Raw genomic sequence first — 21,195 nt, 5'->3', positions numbered from 1 at the left:
ATATTTTTTAAAACTTCAGACAAAATAATGCTCAAAACTCAGTTATGACATTTTAAATTTCAGACAAGATAATGCTCAAAACTAAGTTGTGATTTTTCAAGTTTCACACGAGAGTGTGCTCAAACATAAGTAAGTTATAATCTTCAAGTTTTATACAAGATGATTGATGAACATGCATTTTTTACCTCTTGGTATGTCATATTTGATGGTTAGTTATGAGGTTTTTGTGTGTTTGATGGTTTATTTTGAGCTTATATTGGTTTTTGGTCAAGAACTTGTCACTTGCTTGTGTTTGAACGTATTTTCAGAAATAAAGAAGCAGAATTTGGAAGATTTGACTGAAATACAAGTTGTAGTTCATCTCGAGAGGAGTTCATGAGCGCAAACGGTTCATAAATCGCAGTTCGGATGAGGGAGAACGAGCCAAAACAAAATCATTGCGCAAGGCCGCGCGACCCAGCCGCACGAAGGCAGAAACTCTGAACAGCGCGCGCGGGCTCGGCGCGCGGGCGCGCGAGCAGGCCTCGCGAGGTCATGCGGTTTCGGCGCACGGCCACGCGACCCGGCCGCGCGAGACGCCATTTTCTCGCCCAGTTTCCGAATTTTTCACTTAAAGCGCGATTTTGGAGTATTTTAGGAGCTTGAAAACCTAGGGCATATAAATACCATCCAATAACTTATTCCCCAATCACCTTTTATCATTTTACTGTCACAGCCCTCGTTCCCGGGAAAATAGGAAACGTGCTACTTAATGGGATTTCTAGACTTGATTGAATATAATAGGTGATATGTTCTTAGATTTGGGTAACACATTCATAATAAAGGAATGTCGCAATTGAAGGATATTAAATACGACAATTAAGATCGAAATTCTCCCAACCAGGATCAAAAGTTCGGAGGTGTGAGACAATAAGATAACATTTAGTACTAAGCGAATAATATATGAGAGGAATAATCGCTAGGAAAGTGATGACATCAGGAGTTCATATTAAATAGGCTATGAATATTAAAATATCCAATCCCAAATATTATTCATCTAAGAGTATGGCAGCATAATTTATTCTTGGCATTTATCTGAAAATACAGCAACACCCTCCCTCAGCTTCGCACGTCACCATCTGCCGCTCAACCTGCAAAAGGTTTTGAAAACAATTGCAGGGCTGAGTACTAATATACTCAGTGGGTTTAGCCATTTGAAAACATTTGAAAAATCCGTTTAAAAGAATAATCCATGCTATGAACAGTATAACATAGAAATATTTGAAAGCATTCTATGCATACATAAAATAAATTGTGGATCCATTTTTAGTCTTCTCTCTACTGGTGCTTCACCTATTATGTGAACTTGTGGGAGCAGCCCACAGAGGTCCACTACCATGCATGTTTCAGAAATGGGAGCAGCCCAAGTCTGACAGTCTGAGGCAAGTGGGAGCAGCCCACAATACCCCCTTGTGTGTACATAATCCTAACCAGGGCGATCCAATCGCTACGCCGGCTAGGACCCGATCGTTAGAGAACATAGAAGCACTTTAAACAATAGAGAGATAAATTCATTTTAACATGGACATTCATTTGCATTTGCATAAAAACAAATTTAGAGCTCAATAACTCAAAACATACATTGGAAAATAAAAACCCACCTTGATAACAAGCTTGTAGATAAATCTTGCACAATTCTCTTCTTGTAAGATCAGTGCTAAAGTCTTCTATCAAGTGGGCCTACAAGATAATCTAATCTTAATAGGCCTCAAAATATCGTCTATGCTAACATTTCCATAAAATTCTTAAATCCTAGATCGATAATTAATCGACTTCTCATTAAATTTAACTGAATCCCAATTTCAAAAATACTTTATTGCAACCATATAACTTAGAACTTTAATCTATGTTTAATAAACTCTTCTCGTGTTATGAACACGTAATCCAAAAATTCATACTTAATGCATAATAATATGTATTATGCAACTTTGGAAAAAAAACCAAGCAAACCCAATGAATACAGCCCAATTCAACTCTACTTTAGGCCCAATTCCTTTGAATGAAAAAAAATCCAGAAATTAATACAAAGCCCAAACATTAGGGCCCAATTCAACCCATCCCTTCCTTTCTTTTTATTCTCTCGGTCTCTCTCTCTATCCCAGCTCTCAATTTCTCCTTTCTTCCTCTGAAATCTGCAGCCGCCGCCGCCTCTTTCTCCGGCGAGCAGACGCTGCGACGCCGACTCTATGGCTGTCGCCTCCTTCTCCATCTCGGTGTCTCTCTCCCCCGCTCTATCTCGCATAGAACACGCACGCACACACAGAAATCAGCACACCTAATCCTCCCCGCTCTCTCTCAACGGACACCCGCCACCTCTCCCTTGCCGGCGACAACAGCCGCGGTAACAGCGGCGTCGCTGCTCAGCCGCCTTCCTCCTCCATCGACTGGCTGAACTGCAGCCCACAAGGACCACCGCCCTGCCCGTTTTCTCTCCTCCCGACCGACAGACAACAACAATCAACAGCCTCCGCCGCCGCCGGTTTCTCCCTCAACTCTCGAGCAGCAGCAGCAGCAGCAATCAAGCCGCAGCCGCCTCTCAGTCCCCGACTTGAAAGAGTTACACCCAGCGCACCAATTAGATTGGTCATTTTTATTTATATGTAAATTCAATCTCATTGGAATTTATATTAATAAAGGCATTTATTTATCTAATGTATTTGTTTTTAATAACTTATGCGATTTAGATGAAGTCCTTAGACCATAAAGAGTTATAAGATATGATCACGCATATGATGGTGATTATGAAATATGTCTTTAAAGCTTTGGTCTTAAAATAGTTCCGAGTGAAATAACTATTCAAGAAAAGGATATTGAATTGTTGGAAATAGCTCGCACATATGATACACACTCATAAGATGAGAATGTTGCGTTTCATCAACATTAACGTAGTTGACGTAAGTGTATATATGTGGGTGCTTGTTGGAGAATAAGTACACCGAACTGACCCGATAGAAATTCTTATATGGAATTTGTTTTATCGAAATGAGAATTACTATATTATGATAGTATACGATTAGTCCTTTGACTTGAGACACCATAGTAATCTTGTATTAGTTCTATTTCATTTTGATATATTTTCTGATTGCTAGTCAATCACTAAAGATTTTATGTTGGATGAAATATGAACTTATATGGAGATTAATGAGTGGTCAATAAAGAATCTATTACTTGTGAGACAAGAGAATTTCCTATAGTTTTCATTGTTCATAACTTGAAGACCTTGGCCAGGGCATAATGAATTATGATTCATTAAAGAGTTATTGAATTTAATTGAAAATATGATTATTGGATTATATTGAGTTTTCGATTTAATTCCATACTCAATATCCAATTGGGAAATTAGATGATAGAAGGACTGTACGTGTATGACGATTCATAATCAAAATAGGTTTACTCGCTATTTCACATAGTGCTAGATGACCATGCTACTTGCTAGATGTTCCCATGGTTTATAGGTTCTTGAAATTAAACAGTTAATTTCAAGTGAATTAATTTATCGGATAAATTAATTAAGTTGTAATGTGTTACAAGCCTGTTACTAGTGCTAGTCGTGAACCTAAGAGGGTCACACACAATTTAGTAGAACGTGTCAGATTGAATCGATTTAAGAGTTAAATCCAATTAATTAATTTGATTAATTAAATTGAGACTTGTTCTAAATTAATGAGTTAATTTAGATATTCAATTAAATTAGTTTTGTTGAATATAATCCGATTAACAAGTCTGATTCTATATTAAATTAATAGGATTAATTTAATTAGAGATAAAGTTAATTAGATTAATTTTAAATCTAATAAAATCAGATTTATATATATATATATATATATATGGATATATATAACTGTATCCGGATATAAGATATCCGGATATTCTCTGGATTGGAGAAGAAGAAAATGAAAAGACGTCTGTTCACTAGACATAACCGCAGAAGGATTTAATTTCCATAATTTCCATAATTAAGGGAATTAATCTGCAGCTGTAATTTGGGGAACGCGTTTCCTTAAATTAAAACGTCTTCTGCATTTTTATTTTCTTCGATCTCTGCTCTCGCCGCTCAGCTTTTCTCTGCTGAGTTTTCTGATTTCTCCTGAACACAAGAGTGATTAGTTTTGCTAGCGAAAAACTTCTCACTCGACACGAACACTAAGTGTGGACTTGATAGAGGGGATACGCTTGGATCCCTGCGAGCAACCGATTGCTTCCATTCCCGACATCAACCGGAGAGCAAAAAGGTATGAGATTCTATTCTCGCTCTCTCATCATGTTAACGTGAAGTCGTTAATGCCGTTGGAATGAAATAATAGTTATTTCATTTATAATTTCGAAAAAAAAAATATTTCCGCTGCGTTTTTCGACCCGATCCCAACACGACTTGCCTCGAGTCACCCACATCCGACAGCAAGTTATTCCCCTTTTTTTCCAATTTAAAAACATATTTCTACTCATTTATTCACTTCAAGAAAACTTGATTCTGTTTATGAAATAAATGTTTCAGATTATGCAAAGTATATGCATATGAACATCTTGATTGATTTTGTTTTGTGAAAACAATTGGTGATAGCTATGTTATTTTGTTAGAATAGAAGGAAGCAAACCTCTATGTGATATGAATCTGCTCAAAGTTTACACAGCTCGTGGCATCGAATCTGTGAAAGAAAGTTGTAAAATTTATTGGAAGAAAATCTGGGTGAGTAGAAATAAATTTGGAACTGTGTGAAGAAGTTGGGAAAGTCTTGAGGATTTTGTAGCGGAAAAATGGCGATGTGGAATAACCCTTTCCATTCAATTAATAATAGAAGGCACTGTATCAATTCTACTTCTCCAAGAAAAGATGCACGCTTAAAAAAAATATATATATATAAAATAAAATCTGCAGCTTATAAAATGTTGGCTTCAAAAGGTTTTCTCTCAAAGTTTGATCCAAAAATATTTCTAAAAAAAACGAAGCATGAAGATTTGATTTGTATAAAATTCTAATATTAAAATTATGAAACCTTGATAAAATCTTTTGTTAGAATAAAATACTTTTCTAAACATTTTCTCCGGGCAAAAATCGACTTAAAAAAATATTCTAAATTCAAATATTCTCGTGTAATCCTATTAAGAAAAATCGGGGTATTACATTTACATGATATTTTACTTTTCCTTAGAGCTGAGAGAGACGGAGAACGGAGCGAGAGCAAGAACCGAAGATTCTCAATTCTACTATGGTTTTTCTTGTGGATGTTTATTTGTTTTATTGAGAACTGTATTCTAGTTTATATGTCCATGTGTGGCTAGAATCCTTTTTCCTAGGGTTTAGGGAGTAGACATGATTTGAATTTCTGAATGTTTGATTCAATTAATTGAGATTGTTATTCCTTTTTATGTTCTTGTTATAATTGTTTGCTTTATTGATTGGCCACCAATTTAGCATAATCATAGGTTTTAATTTGAGATCCGGAGATGATGATTATTACCTGAACTAAGAACATAGAACAAATTTATTTTAATTCTAAAGAAATTGATAATTGTGAGGGCATTAATCCTAGGAACTTTTAGGAGTTATATGTTAGAAGTGTGATCCAGGGATGGTAGCCTTGCATGTAATCAACGGTTTGTATGCCACGGGAGTGGGTATGAACTAGCTTAGAGATTGACTTAGGAATCATCTTATTAATTGAATTGAACATGTTAGTTAGGAGAATCTGTTGAAACCTTTGCCTTGGGAAATCTTCTTTTATCCGTTTCTCTGTTTCGCAGCTTGATTTATTTTCTTTCCAGTGTTTATTTATTTATTTAGTTTAAAAACAAAACTCTCAATTTCGTTTGTCCAGATAGAGTAGAATAATTTAGGATAGGAATTGATAATAATTAGTCTCTGTGAAATACGACCTTGCTTGCTACTGTACACAATTGCACCCGTACACTTGTGGCGTGTTAAAGAAAATAGTGAACAATGATGCTCAAAATTCATATGTGGTATTTCAAACTTCAAAGAATATGATTTTCAAAATTTTGACATTCAAATGTCATATGCGGTCTTTAGAGCTTCATATGATTAGCTGGTCTTATTAGGTCCATAGGAAATGATACTCACATGACATATGTTTAATTAAATTATTTCTTATCCGTCAAATTTAAAGAATTTGAATAAACTTAATACTCCCTCCGTCCTCCAAACATCTTCTTAAGAGAGGATGACACGGGTTTTAATAAAAGTTAGTTATGTATTTGATAAGTGGAGAATGGGTCCCACAAAAAGTGAAATTGTAAGAGTGATAGTTAGTGAAAGTGGAGAACAAGTCCCACAAAAAGTGAAATTGTAAGAATAATAATTAGTGAAATTGTTTCCAAAAATAGGTTAGGAAGATGTTTTGGGGACGAACCAAAATAGAAAAAAAAAAAGGAAAATATTTGAGGGATGGAGAGAGTAAATATTATCGATATACGATTAATAGCAGATGCGACACATCAATCGTACATCATATCATACTTCAAATTTACATATTTTTTTCTTCTAAAATATTCAATCACACTCAACTTTTTATAAACTTCATCAAATGAATATTTATATAAAAATGTATTTTTTATTATCAACCTACATTTAATTGGCGAAAGTAATTAAGATTAATATTATTTCAAATACTGTACTACAAATTTAATTTGATCATATCAAATTAATTAAAGAAATAATTTATATATAAACTATTTTATATTCTATAGTAATAAAAATAATATAAAATAATGACATAAAATAATTCCCGTCGAATTTCGACGGGTTAGACACTAGTATCTTATATAGGAAAATGATCTACTATCATAATCTATAATGTCGCATTCTCAAATTCCATCATTTCAAAATCCCTCAAATTTCTTGCATTTATAATGATTTATCATATATGAATGACGTTTTTCCCATATATGAACACCGATTCTCGTTTTTTCCTTAATGACGTTTTCCGGCAACTGACGTGTCACCTATGTGGAAAGCTTGTGCTGAGTCATTAAATTAGGACCAAAACATCGTCATTTTATACACGATTGAGCAATCCCTTCTTACTCCTTCTTTGTCATCGCCGTCAGAATCGCAAGCAAAATTCTCGAAGAGTAAGCAGCGGGGAAACCACCGCTCCATGATTCAATTTCACCACGAATTGCCCAAATCTCCGACGGAAGAAACCGAATAAAATCCTGCACGGCAGCTTCCGGCCAAGGTTCTTCATTGAAATCGGCGCACTCGGTGGTTAGTGTTGAAAGGGCAGGGGACGAAGGTAGCAGCGGCGGTGGAGGTTTCTACGTGGATTGGTGTTGGGAGGGATCAGAGGGCGGTGGCAGAGAGGTGGAGAAGAGATTTGAGATCAGAGAGATGGCAGAGGCGAAGTTCCGGCGGGATGATGAAGACGAAGACATGGAGAGGGTGTGTTTTTCTCAAGAACCCTAATTTGATTTTGCCCTCAATTTTTTTATTTTGCCCTCAATTTTTCGATTGGATTGCATTTAATTCCCTAAATAGGCATAAAACTACGTCGTTTAGGGTTTAGCTAAACTATGTCGTTTGCTTCGCCGTAAACTTAATCCTACGTGGCTTTCCGACAGCCATGTCAACATTAGTTATATTGCCGATCAATTTTATGGGAAAATCGAGAATCGAAATTAAGTTCAAGGATTTTAACAAGGATTTTAAAAGTCCTAGGAAAAATGCGAATTCGGGGAAATAATAGGGATTTTGGCGCTATTTGCCCTAAATTTAAACGTCGCATCATGGTGAACTCGAATCTAAGACTTTTGTCCTTAGGCATTAACGTCTATACCGCTCGACTAACACACGCACATGATACTATATATCAGTGATATTTTATATATGGGCAGCCACATGCAAAGTTGGAGATGAATATGGAATTTATATATCCCAAATTCTCACTTAATTTTCCCTTATTATAGAAATCAAACTATTTTCCTTATTTTCTTATAATTAAATCAAACACGTAAATTTAACAATTAGGAATCACGTTACTTTCTCAAATCATAATTCCTGCGAAATAAACGTGCCACAAGAATTTTATTTCTTATTTACTTTTAGATATACTATTGGGCTAGACAAATTAAATGTAAGATGAGATGTAGAATTTGGTCTGGTTTTTCGGGCCAGCCCGGCCCGGCCCAAAATATTTATACATAAAATACATTTTTTAGATGGGCTAAGCTACAAAAAAGCGGCCCAATTTTTTTGAACCAACTGCGAAGGGAGAAAGTGAACCGTAGGTGTTCGATCAATTGTCTGAACCAATACGCAATACTAGAGGAATTTATCCCAAATAGATCATTTATCCACCGTGGGCAAGCGTGACGTGCCCACCACTGATGTGACAATTTTTAGGATTTGTGGCGAGGGCAATCGCAATGTGATCGGTATTCAGTGGCTTCGTGTAGGCGCCATCCATGCCCACCACCGTCACGTTGTGGTTGTTGATTTTGAAGTACATAATGTAGCTCAACATTGCTATGGGTGGAAGCTACGTGCGAATGGAAACGCGAGCAAGAAGTCTTTCCTCGCTGGGACTTTAATCAAACACTTGGTGATCATCTCGCTTTTATTCTGGATCAGATGGTTAGTGCTGACTTCGATTCATGCTGCTGCTGGCGGGATGGTGTCTGGATGCAGTTGCGTTTGGCCCTCTCTTCCGGCGTCACTTGCACTTGTGTGGGTCTCTGCTGCATTTTGACGAATAGGTGGTGTGCGTCACTTTCACTTGTCTGGGTTTATTGATTAATTTTTAAATTTCAATAGGAAGTACTCATGTATTTTTTTTTTAATATTTCAAACCACCTGATAAATCTATCAAAAATTTACCCATTTTCCATTTCACAATTTTGACCTTTTAAATATATTTACATGGAAGTATGTAATGAAGTATTAGTGGTGATCCCTAGAAAAAATAATGTTAGTTATTTGGGCTATTCATGAGCCACTTTTTTTTTACATAATTAATACACGCTATTGACGGTTGATTCATTTTTCATAAAATTATGTAAAACAATTTTACTAAAAATAAAAATGATATAAAATTGGAGGACCGATTAAAATAACAAAAAATATAAATTATCCTGTTAGATTGCATGTATATATGTGAGACGGCTCGGGTCAGGTCAGGACTGGAGAGCGGGTTCGGGCCGGATAATTCAAAATAATTATTGTTGTGATAAAAATTAGTAATAATCCACATGAAGAAAAACATTATACTGTTTTTTTTTATATCGATAATTATTTTTTTCTTATAATAATAATTATTTTTATAAAAATAACTCACAACCCGCCTTAGTCTCGATCCTACCCGTTCCTTTCATACACCTAATTGGTCAATAAATGATTCGTAGGAGTCAGTAGTGACCACCTCGCAGGCCGACTATTAATTAGACATTAGTAGCAAAATATCGATTATACATACGTTTGCCGACGAAAATCATACATACGTTTGATTAAAGTTGGAGACCAAAATTAGAAATATAAACGAAATAATTTCGAAATATCAACAAATAATTATCTCAATTTACAAGATTCAATTAACACTTTTAATAAAGGGGTAATTATATCAAAACTCAGATATTTTTCTGATGGGTGGTCACGTGCTTGGCCATCTGCCAGCGGAGCTTGGGGTCGTTAATTGTCGATTGGTGTCCACTCTCACTCTCTCTATTATTTTATTATATTATAAACTCTAATTAATATTTATAATTGAAAATTTAAAATTTAAAAAATTATATGAATTAATGAACCCAAATAATCTATTATTAATTCAAATAAATATAAAAAATAATTATAGACCCTAAATGGATGAGTGAATCCTTATTAATTATATTAATATTATATAAAAACATAATAAATTAATATGGAATAAAAAATAATTAAAAATTATAACATAATAAGAGTGGTACACATTATATTTCGGGACAGAGGATCCCATTTGCCTTTGCTTCACTTTTCTTTTCTTTTTGTTTCAATATAGCTGTTGTACCTATATGCCTATGGAGGAACACTTGTTTCATTTTGTTTTGTTTTTTTGTTTTTTTTTTTCATTTTGTTTTTTAAATATAGTCGTTTGCCGCAGTTAAAATTTCAGCCATGCATTCGTTCCTATTTTATGTCATAATTAAGTTTTATGCGTATTTTTGTTTGATATTTTAAATTAATGTGTTATATATTTTTATTTATATTTTCAATTTTAGTTGTGTGTTGTACGAATTTGCTTTTCAATAATATGTGCATTTGAATCTTAAATCGTTTCATCATAATTATATTTTATTATTTAAAAAATTACTTTATTAATGTAATTATATAAATTTTATTGAAGTAAAATATAATACAAAGTTTAAAATACATAAATAATTAATCTATATATATATATATATATATATATATATATATATATATATGGGAAGAGCTAAAATAAGAGCATTTCTTAAGATATAAAATAAGAATCATTTTCAGCCATTAGATCATCAAGATCTACGGTTGATTCGTAATCCTGTTGGATGAATTTATGGTCCTGAGTTCGAATCTCAAACGTAGCAAAAATTTATTTTTCACAATTCATACCTTTATACAGCGAATTCATACGTGTTCTACGTAAAATTCATACATTAAAAATTACTCTTATTTCTTATTTTAAGATGTGCTCTCACGATAGCCCACCCCTATATATAGTGTATATATATATATATATATATATATATATATATATATATGTGTGTGTGTGTGTGTGTGTGTGTGTGTGTAAGTATGTCTTGTGGTAAATGTAGGAGTTTAAAATTATTTAAGTCCACTATCTTAGGACGGTTTGCAAAAATAGGCCAATATATTTCGGACTTACAAAAATAGGCCAATTATTGTAATTTTTAGTATTTTTGGGCCACATTTCGGCCCAATTCGGTATTTATAGGCCATATTTTTTGGTCAAAATGTGGCCCAAAAAATCCGATTGGATTCAAATATGGCTCAAGATGAGATAGTTTCCAAGGCGACACACATGTAGTTCCATTATGGGTAGTACTATAGTGGATGCCTCTCTCTCTCTCTCCATAGGGTACGTATCAATTACATCTGCCTATTAGTAGTAAGATATCATTTAATATTATATACAGGTGTTCTGATGTTGATGGTGCATTGGCAATTGCTAAATTAGCAATGCGATAAAAAAATAAAACAAGCAAAGAAAGTGATTCTTAAAGATTTCAGAGACAATCAACATTTATTATTAAATGTACTACATTTAAATTGTTTCATAAATTCATGACACATTTCAAAAGTACATAATAGACTATTTCTGTAATATATTATTTTTTTGTCATATATTAGGGTGTTTCGTATTGCTTTACGGGAATTATTGACAAAGTTGAAAATAAAGCAACAATATGGTATGATTCTTGTAAACATTGCAATACATCGTTCTCCAAAAAACATGAGAGTGCAATATGCAAAAAAATACAATGAAGAAGTTCTTGAGACATCGCTCAGGTAATTATCAAATTTAAAACTACTATCAATTAAAAATGATGTCTTAAATATACGGAATGTCTAAAAAAAATTTAAAACTTAATGATGTACAGTTTAATATTATAGATTATTATTATTATTAGCTTATATACTTTATTATAGTATTAGTATTGAATTTTTTAACTTAATGATGTATTTCGATCAAATATTAATTTTATAATTACTCAATTAATTATTTAATAAAAATATTGACTTTACTTACAATTACTGTATTATATACGTGCCCCTTTTTCTTACTTTTTGCTTACACGTGTTTATCATATATTCATATATTGTTGTATTTAATTTTTTTACACCTGTTTATATATTTTTTTTTTCAAATTATACATTTACTCCAAAAAAAATTCAACTACTAATTTTATATAAAATAAATATTATACAAAAATATAATCATAATAAAAAGAAACAATTTTTTAATGGATGATTATGATTTGTTTTCACTTGAAATACTTTTTTATGATAAATTTGATAATTATTTATTATGAAATCATGTGTTTTTTTTTGGTTATCTTTTTGAATTTATGCAAAAGTAGAAAAATTGCCTTGCAAGAAAACCGGTGCAACTCTTCATAACAACAATGAAAATGAAATGAAAAGGACCGGACCTTCAACATAAATGACGTGTCGTGCATCCACCGACAGTGCTTTGCAAGCGTCGGACCCGAATTTAACAAAAACTTAGATGGCCGAAACGTGTCCTACTAAGATTTACTAAAACATAAGAGAAATTCATCATAAGACACCAAAATTGGGAAAGAAGTAGCGAGCCGACGCCGATCGTTCACATGCCATATATATATATATGGACTATTTTAAGAGCTATACAATTTGTAAAATTTTAAATATAATAAAAAGTTTTATGTTGGTTATGTTTTGATTGTTCTTTATTTTTACTATTATACTCATCTTTTAATAAAAGATGTCTTAAATATACGGAATGTCTAAAAAAAAATTCTCGGGGGCGGAACTCCCGTACAAGTTCAGCCCCCTCCCAAATTAATTCCGGGCTCCGCCACCGTATAGAAAGCGAAAGTCATGCACGTGAAAGAATTAAATACTCACATACGGTTAATTCAGAAATAAATGAGAGGAGATGTTCAGTAGAATTCAACATTATAAATACGGAGAAGAAAAAGGAAATAAATGCACACCACTGAAAAAAATGTTTTGTTATAGGAAGCTCAAGGTTTTCATGCTGTGCTACCTTGGTATTATTATGGCTCCAGTCCATGCTGTAGTTCATCATAAGTTTGAAGTATGTTCTAATAATATTAATTGATTTTGTTTTTTATTTATAGAAAAGGTAGCTAATTGGAAGTGTAATTTTGCAGGTGAGAAGATCTTCACACACAAGGCTATGCACCACCAAAAGCATGCTAACGGTAAACGGGCAGTTCCCAGGGCCAACTATATATGCTAGAAGGGGAGAATTGGTGGTAGTCGATGTTATTAATCGTGCCGATGCAAATATTACTATCCATTGGTACGTCAAATTCAAGCATTTCAAACTCATATACTCCCTCCGTTTTTTATCCATTCGTACGTCAAAATTTGAGAGTATAATTATGACATTCCTATTTTATCCTTATTTAAGTACTTGTATGAATATAATAATTAGTTATATATATGCATTTATTGATAATTAGTAAAGTTACAAAGTAAATATCTTATTTTATTGGTATGTGCATTTTGATGGCTGAGGACACTTAATAAAAAATAGAGGGAGTATCATATATAACCGTACGCATGCATATATGGTGATTTCAGGCATGGAGTAAAAATGCCGAGATATCCATGGACAGATGGCGTCGACTCTGTCACGCAGTGTCCTATTACTCCCGGCAAAAGCTTTCGACAACGAGTTTTGCTCTCCGACGAAGAAGGCACTTTGTTTTGGCACGCCCACATCGATTGGACTCGAGCTACTGTGTATGGAGCCATCGTCATTCTACCGCCCAAGACACACACTTATCCTTTCCCTAAGCCTCATGCTCAACTTCCCATCTTACTAGGTATAATTAAAATTCTCGACCAATATTAATTAATTGTGTTGGAATTCTATAGATTCGGAATAATTAATAAATGTTGCATGCAGGAGAGTGGTGGAATGATGATATGCAACAAGTTTACGAGGATTTTATAGCCCAAGGAATCGGTGCCAAATTGTCTGATGCTTTCCTCATGAATGGTCAACCTGGCGACCTCTATCCCTGCTCAAAACAAGGTAGGCTCTCTTCTCCAGATAAAATCCAAACAATTTAATAAGAGTTATATATACATAAGAGTCATAGGGTTTTTTAGGACAATAATTTAGGTTGATTTGAAAATTAGGACAATAATTTTTGAATTTGTAAAAATAGGACACTAACTAATAAGCGTTGCACCCGCAGGACATTTCTCGGCCAATTATCGAACTTTCGGACTTTTCCGCACGGACCAAGCACATGACACCCTATCTTGAGCCGTAAAAATGACGTGGTTGCCACATAATCAACCCCTCCATACGGGTTGTCATGTGTTTGGTCCGTGTGGAAAAGTCCGAAAATTCGATAATTGGCCAAGAAATGTCATGCGAGTGCAACGCTTATTAATTAGTGTCCTATTTTTACAAGTCCGAAAGTTATTGTCCTAATTTCCAAATCAACCTAAGTTATTGTCCTAAAAAAACCTCCGACTCTATACACTTACTAATTTGGTTTGGTTTGATGCAATTAATGCAGATACATTGAAGTTGAGTGTGGAGCCGGGCAAGACTTACCTGATCAGAATGGTTAACGCAATGATGAACTTCATTATGTACTTCAAAATCAAGGACCACAACGTGACGGTGGTGGGGATGGACGGCGCCTACACGAAGCCGCTGAACACCGATCACATCGCGATCGCCCCCGGCCAGACCATAGATTTCCTTCTGGAAGCCAACCAGCCACCCAGCCGTTATTACATGGCCGCCAGAGTATACGCCGGCCCCGTGGGGCAAATTTACATACCCACCACAGGAATCGTGGAGTACGTCGGTAACTACACCCGGCCCCGGCCCTCATCACCGGTGCTTCCATCTTTCCCTGAGATCGACGATGGCGTGGCCAGGTCCACCCATTTCAGCAACAGGCTCAGAAGCCTCGCCGACGACAACTACCCCATCAAAGTTCCTACGAACATCACCCACAACATGTTCGTCACTCTCTCCATCAATATGTGGCCCTGTCTCACAAATTCTTGCCTGTTCGACTACAGGCTGCTGGCCAGCATGAACAACGTGACCATGTTGTTGCCGAAAAGCCAAAATATTCTTGAGGCCTATTACAAAGGGATCAGAGGAGTTTTCACGCCCGATTTCCCAGCGACGACGCCAATAATATTCGACTTCACGCAAGGTTATAAGCCGGGGAATGTGGCGCCCGCCCATTTCGGAACGGCTGTGTACATGTTGGACTATAACTCGGAAGTAGAGATGGTGCTTCAAGGCACCGACTATGGGTTTGGCGATGGAATCGATCATCCCATGCATTTACATGGACACAGCTTCTACGTTGTCGGATCTGGATACGGGAACTTCGACCCGAACACGGATCCGCCAAACTTTAATCTCATTGACCCGCCGATAGCGGACACGGTTTCCGTTCCAAGAAATGGATGGAGCGCTATCAGATTTAAGGCTAACAATCCAGGTTCAGTTCCCATCTCCTTTTCCTTTATAAATTAAAGTTAAGCAAGAGTCTCATAGTTTATTAAGTAATTAAAGTTGCATTAATATTATCGCGCGCAGGAGTGTGGTTCATGCACTGTCATTTCGAGCGTCATCACAGTTGGGGAATGAAGATGGCGTTCATCGTTAAGGACGGGGAAGCCCCCAATGAGAAGATGTTGCCTCCGCCCCCAGATATGCCCCGCTGTGAACCGCCCCCTGCAGCCTCAACAATTACTATTATTTAGGATTAATTAATTATATGCTTGGTATTGTAAAATAATTGAGTCTTGTTACGCAAGGCTGACCATGATTCATAAGAAAACCAGCATGCGTTTCTTTTATTTAAACTAGTGTTATTACTTTTCTTTTCTTTTTTTGATAAATTTACAATATTAAATAAAGAAATTAAAAGGCTATGCCATAGGGGACTCGAACCCAAGACCTTTGACCTTATGCATTAACTCCTTACCGCTTGACCAACACACGCACACTAGTGTTATTTATTTTAGTCCTTCCTTCCGTACACCATCAATGTTTCTTTAATTTTGTCATTTTAGTATGTCCACATAAAATGTACCCTTTTATTTTAACATAACACAATTTACTATAGTGGGACTCATACTTCAATCATTCACCACACAATATGTGATTTTTTATATAAAAAATTGGACAATTCATATGTATTTTATGCAAAATGCCACTTAATTTCTTGTTCTCTTTTCTTTTTTAACATCATGATGGGAGTATTATGTAGCGGACCCACAATTTGGATTTGTTGGATTGAATAGTAATGTAACAGTGTTTGATAGAATGAAGAGCAGATAAGGAAAAATGAGGGAAGATAGAGAGAGAGAGAGAGAGAGAGAGAGATAGGAAAGTAGAATAGATATTTCATTGCCTAAACTTTTAGTCCAAGAAAACGGCTAAATAAATGCTCAACAGCTAGGGTTGGCACAAAGCCACAACTAAAAAGCGTAAAATATATATATTCTCCCTACTAGCAACTTTGCTTAAAACATGAACAGTAAAATATATAGTATTTTTTACTTGAAGGAAGTCAAACATGGCACAAACCCAGATCTTCTTCCTCTTTGTACGTATAATCCCCAATTTCTTCAATAAACCCTAGCATTTCCTTCCCTTCTGCAAGATTGGATATTTTCTCCAGAATATCATCTCTTTCTATTTTTGAAAAATATTTATCACATAGTGCCTGATGGGCTTTATTTTCCACTCATAATATAATTAATTATCATTATAATAGTATTATTTTTTAAGAGAGACATTTAATTTTTTCCATTCATAATACAATAAAATTTTTATTAAAACCTGTTTCGTTTCTTACTAGAACTATTTTTTATGGACGTAAGGAGTATTAAATTAAAAAAAAATACATGTATACACTTCTTACCATTAAAAAAATCCTTTAAAACCTTAAAAAATAGATAACCTCAACTCAAGGTCAACGAATAAGTTTAGATACTAGTATATTCTATTGAAAGCTTCACTGCTATATGCTAGTATAGGTTTGAGCTAAGCTATAAACCTCTCTTAAAATATAAAATATAAAATACAAACTAACGAAAACATTTGAATTTTTTGTAAAACACATCCGAATTCATTGTATAAGTGTTTGAATTTCGAAAATTAAAATTTTCACTTTCTATGAGATTCGAACACATGACCTTAAATTCATTTAACTAAATGATGAATCAATCGTAAATCTTGATGATCTAAAGGCTAAAAATTGTTCTTATTTTAGTATTAATTTCTGGTATGATCCATGTCGTTGCTTAATTTAACAGTAGTGACGTATACATCTCAATTGATTGTTTATAAAATTATGATTTCTTTTTATAGAAAGTTGTAGAATTAAAAGAGAGAGATGACAAAAGTGGTATGTTGAGGTCTTTATCAGTCCTTGAATTGGCAAGGATTTGTTACCCAGTACCTAGATATGCAAATAATTTGGCATTTAATGACCATTTATGTATAAGTTGTTGTCACACATACACTACAAGAGGAAGGCAGATGATGATCGTGGACTTAGATCGTCCATACCTTTAATTACCCTACCTAGCTAGATATTTCTCTCTCGATATATTTCTTTCTCCCATTTTTCCAACTTTTATCATACAACACTTAAATTTTATTTGTCACGGCCTCTCTCCCTATATGAAGTTTAAATAAGAACTTCTATTTAAATTGAGAATAAAGAATTATTCTTACTCTTTTAATCATGAAAATTTATCTTAAATTTTTGTACTCCGATCCTATCTTTGAAAAAATTAAATTGCATTTTTTCGAACACATGGAGTGCTTTCTATTTGGGATCTGGTCTTTGGGTGTGGTTTCGGAGTTACCCTCGCGGCCTTTATCAATACCCCGGCCTTTATTTTTATGGAGTGCTTGTGCATTGGGAGCATGCATTGGCATCCAACCTGGCGTTTCACGTCTCGCAGGGGTAGGGATTTTTCTATTTTTGGTTTCATGGACATGAGTCCCTGGGAGGCGATGGTTAATCCAGAGCTTCTCTGCGACCCCTGCCAATTGATTTCTTTTTGGTCGGAATTCTCACGGTTTTTTTAAGTAGGTTTTAATGAGGTCCGACCTTTAGTCTGCTCTCTTTGTGCTTTCAAGTATTTTTCTTTTATGTTTTTTCTTTTTCTTTTTAATAAAGCCGCTATTTCATCAATTTGTACTCCATTATATATTTTTCCTACATACTCTTCTATATAATGACAATTAAATTGCATTTTATCTTTTCGTACATGCACTTATATATATTTTAATTTGTACTGAATTATCGCAAGTAATCTTCAATAGATGATTAATTAGTTTGGCTTAACAACTTAAAAAAACTCCCTCCTCTCTCCATCCACAAAAAAATTGTCGCTTCTATTTATAAATGTTTCACACGATTCTACTCACATTTAAACTAGAATCTTACTCATTTACTAATTTCATTCACATTTTATTAAAACGCGTGTCATTCACAATGTCACAAGTTTTTGTAAATGGAATGAGTACTTTTTTTTTACAATTAAATCTTTATTCATTAATTAGTTTTTCTAAGTAAAACACGTTTCATTCACATTATAATTAGTTTTTCTTGATTTTAAGATGTCTTATCTCTATCTTAATAATAAATTCGATTCGATTTTAACTAACATATGGCTTGTCTCTGTCACAATAATAAATGAATAAAATATGGCCGACATTTTAAAATAAATATATACTCGATCAATCAAAACATAACCAACATAAAACTTTTTATTATATTTAAAATAGTTGAATATTAATTATTATCTATTTTACAAATTGTATAGCTCTTAAAATAGTCCATTTATATATTCTAGCATGTGAACGATCGGGACGCTACTTGGGACAATCCATATTATGCAGTATAGAGGTGATTCTCAATTTTGGTGTCTTATGATCAATTTCTTTTAGTTTTTAATTATTTTTTGTTCAATTTCAACTATTTTACGATTGGACAGCTATCAGTCAATAGTTCATCTGACGGGTGTATGGCTAGATCATCTAGCCGCTCGGGCAGTCAGATCGTTCTCTTTTTCAAATTTTTCTTACACATTTATGATTGATAGCTGTCAAATCGGTCCAATGTGTAAGACTTTCACAAAAAACCAAGCAAAACCATCAACATTAGACGTATTTAAAGAATACAGCATAAGAAACTTGTATTTATAAAAGATGACATTTTTTATATATAACGTAAGCAATAGAGCATTTTAAATTTTCACTCTTACCTGACACTACCACAGAGCATTTTAAATTTTCATTCTTGCCTGACACTACCACGGTACCACCTAGGGCTGTAAATAAATAGAGCTACTCGCAAGCTATTCAAGATTCGGCTTGAAAAAAGCTCATTCGGAGCTCAATTCGATAGTAAACGAGCAATGCTCGAGCTTGATTTCGAGCTCGAGCCTGACAGTACTCGACTCGTTGAGCTCGCGAACATGTTCGTATTCGATTGTTCGCGAACATGTTTGCAAGCCTATTCACAAACCTTCAGTCGAGCCTTCAATCGAGTTAGTGCACGAGCCTTAAACGATTCGAGCTTGAGCTCTAGTAACATATTAATTTAAAAGCTTTTCTTAAATTTATAACGAATTCAAGCTCGAGCATCATATATACGAACATCTAACGAGTCGAGCTCGAACTTAAGTTCGACATTATCGAGCATCATCTGAACCGAGCTCGGTAAATGGGTGACGAACCGAGTTCGATCAACAAGATAAAAGCTCGAATCGAGCTCGAGCCGAGCTCGAACACCCGAATATTAAAACGAGCCGAGCTCGAGCCTGCTAGTATTCGGCTCGTTTACAGCCTTAGTACCATCCATAGGAAAACAAGAGAAATGCGCACCAATTTAGAAATAGAGAAAACAGATCCCCAACTTGATGTACCACTTTATGTTCTATTTTTAATTTTGTTTATTTTCTTATATATTTTTCTTTAATTTCAACTTTGTATGCTTTATTTTAATTTTGTGATTATTAACTAGGGTCTATTCCATCAATTTAGGGTATATAATTATTTTTTAAAATTTAATTTTAATTTTATTAGCTAATAATAGGTTGATAAATTCAAAGTCATGATATATACTTTTTTAAAAAAATAATTTTTTGAAATAAAAATTAAATAAGTATAATTCATAGTATTATACTCCCTCCGTCCACGAAATGAGTACCCATTTGTGGACGGCACGGGTTTTAAGAAATGTATTGAGTGTAGTGTGAATAGAATAGAGGTCCCACCTTTTTTTAGTGTATTAATTAAAGTGTTGTGTGGGGTACACTTGCCAAAAAGGGAAATGAGTACTCATTTCGTGGACGGACGAAAATGGAAATATGAGTACTCATTTCGTGGACGGAGGGAGTAATAAATTTTATTTTTATAAAAAAATATTTTAAAAATATTACTCCATCCGTCTACTAATTCAAGGCCTACATGAAAAAACACGGGTTTTAAGAAAAAGAGTATTTTTATTAATTGAGTGGAGAAAGGGGCCCACAAAGTGTATTGTTTATTAGTTGAGTGGATAAAAAATGTATTGTTTATTGAGACCCACCAATTAAAATATGAATAAAACTTACTAAAAATGGATAAGCCTTGAATTGGTGGACGGACCAAAAAGGAAAGTAGGCCTTGAATTAGTGGACGGATGGAGTAAATATAAGAACGAGACATAATGACACACATAAAATTGTGGCAATCTCATCCCCAACTTCTCATATGTTAGAGCATAGAGTAGTAGCTACACCTAATTAATACTCAACTGATACATTGTAGTTAGTAGGTATATATGTAAATGCGCACCAGTGGTCCAGTTTACAGAGAAACAACAGAGCCCCAACTTCTCGTATGTCTAAATTAGGAATATTTAAATAAATATTTGTTGCGAAAGAAATTCACATTTATTGCGAAGTTGAAATAAATAAATCAAAAGATTAGAATCAACCCCCATATCTTATATAGGAAAATAATCTACAATGTCGCATTCTCAAATTCCATCATTTCAAAATCCCTCAAATTTCATGCATTTATAATGATTTATCATATATATTTTTCATTATTTATTAATTAATTATCATATATATTCTTCATTATTTATTAATTAATTAATTAACTATTACATTCCATAGGGAAGGGATCTATTGAGAAGACTATATGTTGTGAGAATAGAGAAGAAATCTCATGCCTTGATTTCGTTAAATCTGAGGGTCCACAATTAAGCAAATTTTCGGCCATAATAAATATCTCAAAGGTTATAATTGTCCTCTTGCCTAATCACATAACCGAATTTTCCTTATTAAAGATACCCATAATCTGCCTATATATCCCATTTTTATTGTTAATCGTTCTTCCTATAATTATGTACAGCCAAATCTTTATAAATTTGGTA

The 21,195-nt window shown here is 34.1% G+C and overlaps 1 protein-coding gene and 1 long non-coding RNA gene across 2 annotated transcripts; one reads left to right on the top strand and one right to left on the bottom strand.

Annotated features, from left to right (window-relative positions):
* Positions 1 to 816: 816 nt before the first annotated feature.
* On the bottom strand, positions 817 to 4,820 carry LOC131006277 (uncharacterized). The gene is made up of 3 exons (XR_009095445.1): positions 4,635 to 4,820; positions 1,641 to 1,719; positions 817 to 1,130 (listed from the first exon to the last, which is right to left on the bottom strand). It is a non-coding gene; the product is annotated as an uncharacterized LOC131006277 (long non-coding RNA).
* A 7,890-nt stretch (positions 4,821 to 12,710) lies between these two features.
* Positions 12,711 to 15,631, top strand: LOC131006260 (laccase-14-like). Its single transcript, XM_057933442.1, has 6 exons — positions 12,711 to 12,827; positions 12,904 to 13,055; positions 13,340 to 13,584; positions 13,668 to 13,796; positions 14,293 to 15,243; positions 15,342 to 15,631. Exons 1-6 carry the CDS (start codon positions 12,735 to 12,737, stop codon positions 15,506 to 15,508), a joined length of 1,737 nt encoding a protein of 578 aa, XP_057789425.1. The 5' UTR covers positions 12,711 to 12,734; the 3' UTR covers positions 15,509 to 15,631.
* Positions 15,632 to 21,195: the final 5,564 nt, after the last annotated feature.

This window comes from Salvia miltiorrhiza, chromosome 1 (assembly GCF_028751815.1).
Source record: "Salvia miltiorrhiza cultivar Shanhuang (shh) chromosome 1, IMPLAD_Smil_shh, whole genome shotgun sequence".
NCBI classification, from domain to species: Eukaryota; Viridiplantae; Streptophyta; class Magnoliopsida; order Lamiales; family Lamiaceae; genus Salvia; species Salvia miltiorrhiza.
This window is presented reverse-complemented; position numbering and strand designations above follow the sequence as displayed.

What these genes read in the sequence shown, in the direction of transcription:
- LOC131006260 (XM_057933442.1), top strand. Translation starts at nt 12,735, where the DNA reads ATGTTTTGTTATAGGAAGCTCAAGGTTTTCATGCTGTGCTACCTTGGT. An exon ending in TAGTTCATCATAAGTTTGAA is followed by an intron (nt 12,828 to 12,903) that starts GTATGTTCTAAT and finishes GTAATTTTGCAG; the next exon opens with GTGAGAAGATCTTCACACAC. An exon ending in CTATCCCTGCTCAAAACAAG is followed by an intron (nt 13,797 to 14,292) that starts GTAGGCTCTCTT and finishes CAATTAATGCAG; the next exon opens with ATACATTGAAGTTGAGTGTG.